Source organism: Schistocerca cancellata, chromosome 9, assembly GCF_023864275.1.
Source record: "Schistocerca cancellata isolate TAMUIC-IGC-003103 chromosome 9, iqSchCanc2.1, whole genome shotgun sequence".
Taxonomy (NCBI): domain Eukaryota; kingdom Metazoa; phylum Arthropoda; class Insecta; order Orthoptera; family Acrididae; genus Schistocerca; species Schistocerca cancellata.
The window spans coordinates 38,489,036-38,502,953 of record NC_064634.1 but is presented as its reverse complement, the minus strand read 5'-3'; the positions used below and the strand labels follow the sequence as shown (position 1 = coordinate 38,502,953).

The following is a 13,918-nucleotide window of genomic DNA, read 5'->3' as shown; positions in this document are numbered from 1 at the left end:
ACAGATTCTTTGCACGCGTTCTATTTAGCGACGAAGCGACATTCGCCAACAGCTGTAATGTAAACGCATAATACGCACTATTGGGCAACGGAAAATCTACGATGGCGGCGACAAGTGGAACATCAGCGACCTTCGCGGGCTAATGTATAGTGCGGCATTGTGGAGGAAGGATAATTGGTCCCATTTTATCGGTGGCAATCTAAATGGTGCAATGTATGCTGATTTCCTACGTAAAGTTCTACCGATGTTACTACAAGGTGTTTCATTGCATGACAGAATGGCGATATACTTCCAACATGATGGATGTCCGGCACATAGCTCGCGTGCGGTTGAAGCGGTATTAAATAGCATATTTCATGACACGTGGTTTGGTCGCCGTAGCATCATAGCAGGGCCCGCACGTTCACCGAATCTGACGTCCCCAGATTTCTTTCTTTGGGGAATGTTGAAGGATATTTACTATCGTGATCCACCGACAACGCCTGACAACATGCGTCAGCGCATTGTCAATGCTTGTGCGAACTACTCGCTGTTGAGAGGAATGTCGTTACACATATTGCCAAATGCATTGAGGTTGATGGACATCATTTTGAGCATTTATTGCATTAATGTGGTATCTACAGGTAATCACGCTGTAACAGTCTTCGTTCTTAGAAATGATAAATTCACAAAGGTACATGTATCACATTGGAACAACCGAAATAAAATGTTCAAAAGCACCTACGTTCTGTATTTTTATATTTAAAAAACATACCTATTACCAACTGTTCGTCTAAAATTGTGAGCCATATGTATGTGACTATTACAGCGCCATCTATCATAAAGCGAAAAAAATGATCCAACTAAAACATTCATATTTCTTTACGCAGTACACGAATGTGTAATACGAAAATGGGGGTTCCTATTTAATAAAATTGAGTTGATATCCGTTTGACCTATGGCAGCGCCGTCTAGCGGGCCAACCACAGCGCCATCTGGTTTCCCCCTTAAAGCTAGACAAGTTTAGTTCTTTGTAGTTTTTCCGTTTGACGCTTATTTCGTGACATATTTGGCCCGGCCACGATCAATGGACCACCCTGTAGATGGTGTAGGGCCTGTGAAACTGCGTCTTCAAAATGGTTCAAATGGCTCGAAGCACTATGGGACTTAACATCTGAGGTCATCAGTCCCCTAGACTTAGAAATACTTAAACCTAACTGATCGAAGGACATCACACACATCCATGCCCGAGGCAGGATCCGAACCAGCGATCGTAGCAGCATCGCGGTTCCAGACTGAAGTGCCTAGAACCGCTCGGCAACAGCGGGCGGCAGACCGCGTCTGCAGCGCCATCTGCCTCCTGTTGAGGCTGATGACGAATGTCAACACACAGTAACCCAAGTTCCATACATCGGTATTTGTTTCAAACCCGTAAACCTGTCGAGTTTTGTGCCTACGAACTACGATTTGCGAACAGCATCGGTTTCCTGTTATCATTCGGAGAAAACTGCCGAAAATGGCATCGAGTGCTTGTCGAAGCTTTCGGCGAACATGCGCTTGGTATAACACAGCGTTTCGAGCAGTTCAAAAAATTTAAAAGTGGTGATTTTGACGTTGGAAGCGACGAGCGTGGGAAACCGCCGAAAAAGTTAGAAGACAACGAATTGCACTCTTTACTGGATGAAGATGACACTCGAACTCAACACGGACTCGCAGAACAATTGAATGTGACGCAGAAAGCCGTTTGTCTTCGGTTGAAATCTATGAAAAAGGTGCAGAAAGTGGGAAAATGGCTTTCGCATGATCTGGATGAAAGCAAGCAAATCGAAAGACCACTTGTGAAATGCTGCTTGTCAAATACAAAAGAAAGTCGTTTCTCCATCGGATAGTGACCGGTGATGAAAAATGGATATATTTTCAGAATCATAAGCGTCGTTAATCATGGGCGGATCCAGGCCAATCATCGACATCCACTGCAAGACCAAATCGCTTTGGGAAGAATACAATGCTCTATGTTTGGTGAGATCAGAAGGGTGTCATCTATTATGAGCTGCTAAAACCTGATGAAACCACCAACACTGATCGCTACCAACAGCAAATGATCGATTTAAATCGAGCATTACGTGAGAAACGACCGGAATATGGAAAAAGTCAACACAAAGTCATATTGCTCCATGATAACGCATCACACACAGCAAAACGGGTCAGGGAGACGATCGAGGCGTTCAGTTGGGAAATACTGGGACATGCTGCTTATTCTCCAGACTTGGCTCCGTCCGATTATCATCTGTTTGCATCGCTGGGACACGCTTTCACTGAACAACGCTTCAATTCGTATGAAAATGTACGAAAATGTCTCGCTGGCTGGTTTCCTTCAAAAGAAGAACTGCTTTTTTGGCGTGGCATTCATAGCCTGCAGGGGAGGTTGGAGAAATGTATAAATAACAATGGTGATTGTTTTCAATAAAATATTGTTAGTTTCGAACAACAGACGTGCGATTATTGCAGGCAAATTCCGGTTTCATGCTTCTGCACGAGGTAACCAATTACGGATTATCCACGGGTACCGTCGTAACCAATTACCTGTATTGGGCAGTGACTAAAGATACTGCCAAAACCGCGCATCGTCTGTTTACCAAAATGTGCACCAACAGTGCGCAGCTGACGCCTTCGTGGAAATAGCCGGTTATTTCTGTATAGTTACGAATCCTAATAGGTCGTGCTGATAAACAATGCTAAAAAAATTTTTATGTGAAAACTTTTAAACCATTTTTAAGTTAAACAAACATTATTAACATTCTATGTCTTAAATCTTCACGTCTAAAAATTTATCTCTCAATATAGTAATGAGAGACCAGTTTGTTGATACCGTCGTTGTAGAACGTTCGACATTATTGTTGACAAAGTCACAATATCACCTCTGCTTGCACCGCTTCATCATTACCGAAGTGAAGTGCTCGAAGGTGTCCTTTAAGCTTTGGAAACTGGTGAAAATCGGATGGAGTCAAGTCAGGTGTGTATGGAGTATGATGCATGGCAGTGAATCTTAGGTGTCTGATTGTTCCACAGGTCGCAGCCCTTGGGTGTGGTCTGGTATTATGATGCTGTGGAAGAACTGTTCGTATTCGAGCTTTTAGTTTTCTGAGAGCCTCTCATGCATCGACATAGTTACTTTACACAACGACAAGTTTCGCGGTACAATGAGGAGCCCTCTAGCGGCAGCGCCTTGCAACTTGCGTCAGCGAAGGGCGAAAGTCGTCCGATTAATGTGCGCTACATGTAATACCACAACCGACAGCGGGAACAGAATGAAAAATTCGGAGACAGTATTTTTCAGCACATTTCAATATTCCTGTACATGTGGCAATAAGGTCTGCTGACATCTGCATCTACGTGATACGGTATCTACACGACTACACTGCAGCTCACACTTACCTGCCTGCAAAGAATTCCATGAAGCGCCTTCGAGCTATTTCTTTACCGTTCCACTCTGGAACAGAACACGGGAAAAACGAATACTTAAATATTTCCGTGCGAGCTCTGATTTCTCTTATTTTATTACAATTATTATTTCTCCCTCATTAGGTGGATGTCAACAAAATATTTTCGCATTCGAAAGAGATTGTTTGAGATTGACATTTCGTGAAAAGATGTAGCAGCAACGGAAAAAAGACTTTGTTTTAATGATTGCAGCACCAACTGGCATATCATATACGTGACACTCCTCCTCTCCTACTTCACGATAATACAAAACGAGCTGCCATTCATTGAACTTTCTCGATGTCCTTCGTCAGTCCTATCTGGTAAGGATCCCTTACTGTACAGCAGTACTCTAGCAGTGGACGGACAAGCGTGGTGTAGGCAGACATGGTAGTAACAGTGTCAAGAACGGTGGCTCAGAGTTAATTATGTTCCAGAGACAATTATCCAATGCCACAGAGAAGGAAATAGAAACTTGTCCGCTTCAGCGCTAATTTGTAATCCTATGTGTATAGCTCAAGTGTGAATATTTCACATTTTTCGTTTCAGTTAACCATGCTGTAACGGCAGCATCTGGATGTCAAGTCATGTATTGATTTATTCTGTTGTAATTAAGAAAAGGGAGGAAGATAGAATTTAGCGTCGCCTCGACATCAAGGTCATTAGTGACGGCGCTCAGTCTCTGAATGTTTCAAGGAGACGAAAGGACATCGATCGTGCCCTTCCAAAGGAATCATTCCGACATTTTCCTGGGGAGATTTAGGGAAATCATGGCGAACCTATATCTGGATGGCTCGACGCGTGTATGGACTGTCGTCCTTCTGAATGAGAGTCCAGTGTCCTAACCACTATGCCACCCCGATCGGTTGTTGTAGCTAAGTAATTCCTTAAATTTTATTTATGGGAGAAAAATGTTCCTTTTTGTAATTTATGAGGATACATAGTTTCACGAGTGCTGAAAGTTTAATAATAATTTCAAGAGCCCATTCCAATTACGTGTAATCAGTTAAGTAATCATCTTGCATTAGTTTGCGATTTCCCCCTTTCCTTTGACTAAAAGGTCGGCTGCTGTGAAATCCGACATTTCAGGGGCATTCAAGAACTTGTGTACAATGTTTGACTCTGAACTCTGTGAAGTGATTTTACTCCTCGGTTTCATAACGTAAATAGGCGTGAGAAGGCCGTGTGACACGATAGGAAGACAAGTGTTCTGTAAAGGGTGAAAATTTATCCAGATGACAGTAAACTGAATTGGTGGTATCGATAACATAAATTGGTACGATACATGAAAGTCTGTAAATGTAGAAAAACTGTAATGTGCTCATAAATATTTACTCTCGCAATATACAGGGTGATTCAAAAAGAATACCACAACTTTAAAAATGTGTATTTAATGAAAGAAACATAATATAACCTTCTGTTATACATCATTACAAAGAGTATTTAAAAAGGTTTTTTTTCACTCAACAACAAGTTCAGAGATGTTTAATATGGCCCCCTCCAGACACTCGAGCAATATCAACCCGGTACTCCAACTCGTTCCACACTCTCTGTAGCATATCAGGCGTAACAGTTTGGATAGCTGCTGTTATTTCTCGTTTCAAATCATTAATGGTGGCTGGGAGAGGTGGCCGCAACCCCATATCCTTAACATACCCCCATAAGAAAAAATCGCAGGGGGTAAGATCAGGGCTTCTTGGAGGCCAGTGATGAAGTGCTCTGTCACGGGCTGCCTGGCGGCCGATCCATCGCCTCGGGTAGTTGACGTTCAGGTAGTTACGGACAGATAAGTGCCAATGTGGTGGCGCTCCATCCTGCTGAAATATGAATTGTTGTGCTTCTTGTTCGAGCTGAGGGAACAGCCAATTCTCTAATACTTCCAGATATTGTAGTCCAGTTACAGTAGCACCTTCGAAGAAAAAGGGACCAAAAACTTTATTGGCTGAAATGGCACAGAAAACGTTCACCTCAGGCGAGTCACGTTCATACTGAGTTGTTTCCCGCGGATTCTCAGTGCCCCATATACAGACATTGTGACGGTTGACTTTCCCGTTAGTGTGGAAAGTTGCTTCATCACTAAACACAATCTTTGAAACGAAAGATTCATCTGTTTCCATTTGAGCAAGGATAAAATCACAGAAATCGATTCTTTTAATCTTATCAGCTGCAGACAGTGCTTGAACCAATTTCAGACGATAAGGTTTCATAACTAACCTTTTTCGTAGGACTCTCCATACAGTTGATTGTGGAATTTGTAGCTCTCTGCTAGCTCTGCGAGTCGATTTTCCTGGGCTGCGAACAAATGCTTGCTGGATGCGTGCTACATTTTCATCACTCGTTCTCGGCCGTCCAGAACTTTTCCCTTTGCACAAACACCCATTCTCTGTAAACTGTTTATACCAACGTTTAATACACCACCTATCAGGAGGTTTAACACCATACTTCGTTCGAAATGCACGCTGAACAACTGTCGTCGATTCACTTCTGCCGTACTCAATAACACAAAAAGCTTTCTGTTGAGCGGTCGCCATCTTAGCATCAACTGACGCTGACGCCTAGTCAACAGCGCCTCAAGCGAACAAATGTACAACTAAATGAAACTTTATAGCTCCATTAATTCGCCGACAGATAGTGCTTAGCTCTGCCTTTTGTCGTTGCAGAGTTTTAAATTCCTAAAATTGTGGTATTCTTTTTGAATCACCCTGTATAATACCCACGCTGCAGCTGATGAAACTGAGTAGTTCGAAAATAGCACTCAGTCTTCAGGTCAAAAGTGACCCGTCGGGACCATCCGACCGCCGTGTCATCTGTGGCTTATGATGCAGTAAAGGATGGGGTGAGTGGGTACGTGCGGTCAGCACGCCGCTCTGTGACCGGAGCCGCTACTGTTCGGTAGAGTAGCTCCTGAATTGGCATCACGAGGCTCAGCGCACTCCAAAAAATGGCAACGGCGGCACGCATGGTCACCCATCCTAGTGCCGTGCACGCCCGAAAGCGGTTAACTTCGGTGATCTGACGGGAAGCGGTGTATCCACTGCCACCAGGCCGTTGCCGAATAGTTCTAAGAACTTTATTAAAAAAAACCTAATCGTCTTACATTTAGCTTTGCTCATGGAATATATTATACAGGAATAAACGTATGTGCTCTACCGTCATCTCTGTCCTTGTCTATTTTGCTACTACACTGCGCTACTTACTTTCCCACTAGTTAATATCAGTGGAAATTAAGTTCTGTAATTTTCCTTCAGTTAATAGTACTGGCTACAACTAAAATCGGAAATGGATGAAACGTAAGTGTACCACATTGTAATTCAAGCTTCGGTATGTACATTAACGTGGATCAGAGTTTATCAGCCGAAGCCATGCTGTGTTAGGACTGTTACGAAGTAGGCCCCGCACTCCAAGAATTGTTTCCAATGTGAGATACTTCTTGCTATAGCAGAGTGCCTGTAATTATCTTTGTTTAACCTCTTAGTTCAATGTTAGTGGTTACCTGTCATGGTCAGGACGGGTGCTCTAAAAATTTGTAATAGTATGAGAAAAGGCCAGAGGTATGCTACGGAGGTGAGTATCATGTTCGGATAGCTCAGTTGGAAGAGCACAGGTTGTGATATGAACAAGGTGTCAACATATCAAAAGTATTAGTTCCAAGCATTGTTAATTTACTGTCACAGATCGCAGATTTTTTTACAAATTTTTACTAGTTATTTATTAAGAAAAATCGCTAGGAGTGTCCATTAGATCAAATAAAATCTCTTTTTGTAAAGGATATTATATAACGGTGAGATTATTTCAGTAAACGGCATGTATCTTAGTCATCGATTCGGCAAAGGAAAAATAGGTTCCAGCTTTAGTCACATTCGCCTCCAGAGTAAACGTTCCTCTAGAAAAAAATTTTTTCTTCATTATTTTTTTGTTTATTTATTGACGCAATCACATTTATATGACGTCTATAAATTGCGTCTATAAATAAACAAAGAAAATTTTACAAAAGAATAAATCACCCACTCCATAGACCCAATGTCGTTTTTTCATAAACGTTTCTTTCTGCTCCGAAAGAAGCCCAGCTGTTAAAATCGCGTACCGAACGGGGCTCCTATTTGGACAATGTGGACAAACCATTTCATCGTGATGTGCTCTCCTCTAGGAACGTCAGTACAGCAAGGTCTACAGGATTGTTTCTGCGAAGTTTGGAAACTAGGAGTGAGCTACTGGTAGAGTTGCAGCTGTGAGAGCAGGTCCTCAGCCGGGACTAGATTACCCAGTCGATTCCCAGTCCGACAGCGAAGTGTGGTTGTGATCGGGCGGGAAGTTCCGAAATTGCATTGAAGCGACGTACCACCTGCGTTGATAATATGACTTTTTTCATCGTACCTATAGCTGAATGAGAGGACCCGACTCATTAAATCGCCCTGTTTGTTAAAGCGAAGTGGCAATATTGTCCGCTTTCTGAAGCAGCGTAGCTACAAACGAAACGTAAGTACCAGCCAATGAAATATTGCACCTTAGTCAACACACTGCAGCACACTACATCCTCCATAAAGTTCACCATCACGATCAGTTTTCTGCTCATTTAGAATGCCGTTATCTCCACTGGTTGCGGTCCCTTGCCTCCTTCGTCAGGCTGTACATCCTTTTTGTCTTCCCTCAGCTTGCATATACCCTGAAATATCCTTTACTGATCTGCAGCCCCAACTCGCAACTACTTCACGTTATACTGCTGTGTAACTGATTTAGGGGACACGTAGTGTGTTGTACTTCTTTCCATTCTGATGGTGGCATCAACTTGTCGTCATACGAATTAATAAAAACATCGCAAGCGTTGGGTACCCACGATTGGCAATGACAGTGCAACAGGTTGACATGGCAGTGCCCGAGGTTTTCAAATCTTCCTAAACGAAGTTTTATATTCTCAGCACATCACTGACGCGAAATGACATCTTGGCATCTAGGTGCCTGGCAGGTATCGCCATGTAGCGATTTGTTCAAAGGGCAGTTCTCGCAAGCTTCGGAACCGATGGGGTGACACATTGTCAGGTGGAAGTATAGGTCTCGGCTTGGTCTCGGTGTGCCTATGGAAGGCGTGGTAGATGTACCACAGGACCCATTTTCCATTCAGCTAATTATTTGGCAATCAAATGTACTATTCCCAATAACTATACCCTGAATGTGTCAAGGAACTCCATCATCTAACTTCCTGGCAGATTTAAACTGTGTGCCCGACCGAGACTCGAACTCGGGACCTTTGCCTTTCGCGGGAAATACTGGCAATACTGGCAGAAGTAAAGCTGTGAGTACCGGGCGTGAGTCGTGCTTCGGTAGCTCAGATGGTAGAGCACTTGTCCGCGAAAGGCAAAGGTCCCTAGTTCGAGTCTCGGTCGGGTACACAGTTTTAATCTGCCAGGAAGTTTCATATCAGCGCACACTCCGCTGCAGAGTGAACATCTCAATCTGGAAACTCCGACATATGTTAGAAACACTTATTAGGCTTCCTGAGAGTTGGGAATTTTGTATGTTTACTTCGAGAGCACACACGAGGCATTACTGTACGAAGCTCCTGCTTATATTACGTTATGTATTGATAACAGATTGTGTGATGATGTCTTGTGTACTACTTTGTCAGAGCATTGAGTGAGATAGTGCCATATCGCTGACGTTTATCCAGTAAGACCAAGTCGCGGTCTGTTCAAATGGCTCTGAGCACTATGGGACTTCACAGCTGACGTCATCAGTCCCCTAGAACTACTTAAACCTGACTAACCTAAGGACATCACACACATCCATTCACGAAGCAGGATTCGAACCTGCGACCGTAGGGGCCGCGCGGTTCCAGACTGAAGCGCCCAAAACCGCTCGGCCACTCTGGCCGGCTTAACGACCGAGAGCAGCGGCGTTTGTGTATAGTTGTCGGTGCTAACAGACAAGCAACACTGCATAAAATAACCGCAGAAATCAACGTGTGACATACAAGGAACGTGTCCGTTACAACAGTGTAGCGAAATTTTTCAGCACTGTCCTAAAGCATAAGAAATTTGGCGTTAATGGGCTATGGCAGCAGGCGATCGATGCCAGTACCTCTGCTGACAGCACATCGCTTTCATCGCCTATTCCAGGTTCGTGACCATATCGGTTGGATCTTAGAAGACTGTAAAACCGTGGTCTATTCAAATGAATTCCGCTTTCAGTTGGTAACAGCTTATGGTAGGGTTCGAGTGTAGCGCAGATCCCAAGAATCCATGGACCCAAAATGTCAACATGCACTTTGCAAGCTGGTTATGGCTCAATAACGGTGTGGGCTGCGTTTACGTGGAATGGACTGGGTCCTCTGGTCCAACTGAACCGATCATTGACAGGAAATGGTTACTATCGGCTACTTGGACACCATTTGTAGCTCACTGACTTCACGCTACAAAACAACCACGGAATTTTTGTGGATGACTGCACCATGTCAACGCGCCACAATTGTTTGCAGCACTGTCGTAAGGGATGAGAAATTTGGCGTTCATGGACTATGGCAGCAGGCGTCCGACGAGAGTGCCTTTGCTAACAGCACATCGCTTTCATCGCCTATTCCAGGTTCGCGACCATTTCGGTTGGATCCTAGACGACTGTAAAACCGTGGTCTATTCAAATTAATCCCGATTTCAGTTGGTAACAGCTGATGGTGGGGTTCGAGTGTAGTGCAGATCTCAGGGATCCATGGACCAAAAACGTCAACAAGCACTGCAGAAGCTGGTGATGGCTCAATAACTGTGTGGGCTGAGTTTACATGGAATGGACTGGGTCCTACGTCATCTACATCTACATTTATACTCCGCAAGCCACCCAACGGTGAGTGGTCGAGGGCACTTTACGTGCCACTGTCATTACCTCCCTTTCCTGTTCCAGTCGCGTATGGTTCGTGGGAAGAACGACTGCCGGAAAGCCTTCGTGCGCACTCGAATCTCTCTAATTTTACATTCGTGATCACCTCGGGAGGTATAAGTAGGGGGAAGCAATATATTCGATACCTCATGTAGAAACGCACCCTCTCGAAACCTAAACAGCAAGCTACACCGCGATGCAGAGCGCCTCTGTTGCAGAGTCTGCCACCTGAGTTTGCTAAACATCTCCGTAACGCTATCACGCTTACCAAATTACCCTGTGACGAAACGCGCCGCTCTTCTTTGGATCTTCTCTATCTCCTCTGTCAACCCAACCTGATACGGACCCCACAATGATGAGCAATACTCAAGTATAGGTCGAACGAGTGTTTTGTAAGCGACCTCCTTTGTTGATGGACTACATTTTCTAAGCAATCTCCCAATGAATCTCAACCTGGCACCCGCCTTACCAACAATTAATTTTATATGATCATTCCACTTCAAATCGCTTCGTACGCATACTCCCAGATATTTTACAGGAGTAACTGCTACCAGTATTTGTCCCGCTATCATATAATCATAAAATAAAGGATCCTTCTTTCTATGTATTCGCAATACATTGCATTTGTCTATGTTTAGGGTCAGTTGCCAGTCCCTGCACCAAGTGCCTATCCGCTGCAGATCTTCCTGCATTTCGCTGCTGTTTTCTAATGCTGCAACTTCTCTGTATACTACTGGTCAAACTAAACCGATCATTGACTGGAAATGGACTCCATTTGCAGCTCACTGACTTTATGCTACAAAAGAACGATGGAATTTTGTGGATGACTGCACCATGCCAACGCGCCGCAATTGTTTGTGGTTGATTTGAAAAACTTTTTGGACCGAGTGAATGTGTGTGTGTGAAATCTTATGGGACTTAACTGCTATGGTTATCAGTCGCTAAGCTTACACACTACTTAGCCTAAATTATCCTAAGGACAAACACACACATCCATGCCCGAGGGAGGACTCGAACCTCCGCCGGGACCAGCCGCACAGTCCATGACTGCAGCGCCAAGACCGCTCGGCTAATCCCACGCGGCGCGAGTGAATGATTTGACCACCCAGACAGCCCGACATGATCCCATCGAACGTTTATGGTACAGAATCGAGAGGTCAGTTTGCGCACAAAATCCTACACCGGCAACACTTTCGTAGTTATGGACGTCTATAGAGGCAGCAACATTGAATTTTTCTGAAGGGGGACTTCCAACCACTTGTTGAGCCCATGCCGTGTCGAGTTGTTTCACTATTCTGGCTACAATAAGATCCTAAACGACGCTGGGAGTCACGTAAGTGTACTTTTCACGCTTCTGGAAACTTTGCTGGCGAATGCTTATATTGCAAAGCATTCATTGCTTTGACAAGAAAGCACTGGTTCTACAGCGGTGTTACGTGCACGTCCACAAGGTTTCGACGACGATCGGAATCACTACAGAGTCCAGTACCGGTGTCGGCAGCCCGGCTACGCCCACTTACAGCTGGCGACGCGGCGGTGAAGCTGCTGGCTGCGACGGCGGCATCGGCGGACGCTGTGCCCATGTCTGCTGGCGGCGGTGTCTGCGTCCGTGTCGGGCAGCGAGCTGTGTGCCGCTCAGCCCGCCAGCAGCGCTTTATAGCCGCCGCTGACCGCGCGCGCCGGATGCTCCGAGGCCGCCGCGGCGGTCACACCGGCAGAAAGATCCGCCGCCAGATACCGACAGCCCTCCTCAAGAGGCTGTGCTGCCTCGTCTCTGGCCGTATGGCGCGGTATGTGTCGTACGCGGCTCTTGTCAGTTTCTTGCACTTGGATAAATGGCAGTAAGGAACACTGTTGTTGTTGTTGTTGTCTTCAGTCCTGAGACTGGTTTGATGCAGCTCTTATGATGTATCATGCAGCGTAACTTGCTGCGACAGTGCGAGAGAGAGACAAAGATATTGTTTATTACTCTGTGGCGGTCAGCGCTCACATAATTATTCTTAGGATATAGCTTTTTGTTTGTTCTTGTTAAGAGTAATTTTAGGAGAGGAGAGCCATTCTTGTGATGTAAAAAAAATCGACGCCATTGCGAGGTTTTGATTCACATTGTAAAATATAAGTGCATATGGAAGGAAATCAGTTAATAGAACAATAAAATATTGTTCATTTCAAGAAGGTACGTCTTATTATACACCCAGCGATATACTGCTATTGTGATCTACTAATAAACACCAGCTGAGAACACTTCCGACGGGATCGTTCAGTTCTAGTGAAATAGTTCGATGTTTTCTTCGGAAAAGAAGTCACTTCATGGATCATTCAAATCCACAATAGTAACTGGACATTTCTCAGAACTGAAAGAAATCTGATTGCTATGCAACAGAGCCACGAAGAATATTTCTTCGTACTTTGGTTACCACTTTCAGCTCAACACGGTATCTGCAGCATCTGGAGCAGATTTCTACAACAGCGGAAGAGTGTAATCGCTATCAGTTTCACACACCGCCCTGTGTACGCTGTATGTATTTACCCACAACAGTGAACAAACAGTTACTCACACACATAGAAAGACAATACTAGGTGGTGTGGAGAACCATTTCAGTATAAAGGCCCTGTAGAGCCAAATAGTAATTAGCCTAGTAATAAAGAGGACCTTTTATACTCTCCATGCTACTCTATCCTGTGCAAGCTTCTTCATCTCCCAGTACTTACTGCAACCTACATCCTTCTGAATCTGCTTAGTGTATTCATCTCTTGGTCTCCCTCCTCGATTTTTACCCTCCACGCTGCCCTCCAATGCTAAATTTGTGATCCCTTGATGCCTCATAACATGTCCTACCAACCGGTCCCTTCTTCTTGTCGAGTTGTGCCACAAACTCCTCTTCTCCCCAATTCTATTCAATACCTCCTCTTTAGTTATGTGATCTACCCATCTAATCTTCAGCATTCTTCTGTAGCACCACATTTCGAAAGCTTCTATTCTCTTCTTGTCCAAACTATTTATCGTCCATGTTTCACTTCCATGCATGGCTACACTCCATACAAATATTTTCAGAAACGACTTCCTGACACTTAAATCTATACTCGATGTTAACAAATTTCTCTTCTTCAGAAACGCTTTCCATGCCATTGCCAGTCTACATTTTATATCCAAGGAACACTACTACACCTACACCAAGTCCCTTAAGATTTCACACACATTTGATTTTTTAAGGAAAACTACACATCAAAAATCAAATGTGTGTGAAATCTTACGGGACTTAACTGCTGAGGTCTTCAGTCCCTACCGAGCGAGGTGGCGCAGTGGTTAGGCACTGGACTCGCATTCGGGAGGACGACGGTTCAATCCCGCGTCCGGCCATCCTGATTTAGGTTTTCCGTGATTTCCGTAAATCACTCCAGGCAAATGCCGGGATGGTTCCTCTGAAAGGGCACGGCCGACTTCCTTCCCCATCCTTCCCTAATCCGATGAGACTGACGACCACGCTGTCTGGTCTCCTTCCCCAAACCAACCAAACTACCAACCAGTCCCTAAGCTTACACACTACTTAACCTAAATCATCCTAAGGACAAACACACACCCATGCCCGAGGGA

At 44.5% G+C, this 13,918-nt stretch overlaps 1 protein-coding gene across 1 annotated transcript in view; it reads right to left on the bottom strand.

The window, feature by feature from the left end:
* LOC126100991 (spidroin-1) overlaps positions 1-11,933 on the bottom strand; it is a 117,667-nt gene extending 105,734 nt beyond the window's left edge. Inside the window, exon 1 of the mRNA XM_049911658.1 lies at positions 11,844-11,933. Within this exon, the coding sequence (XP_049767615.1) occupies positions 11,844-11,906 (63 nt within the window). The 5' untranslated portion in view covers positions 11,907-11,933. The remainder of the gene's footprint in view (positions 1-11,843) is intronic.
* Positions 11,934-13,918: the final 1,985 nt, after the last annotated feature.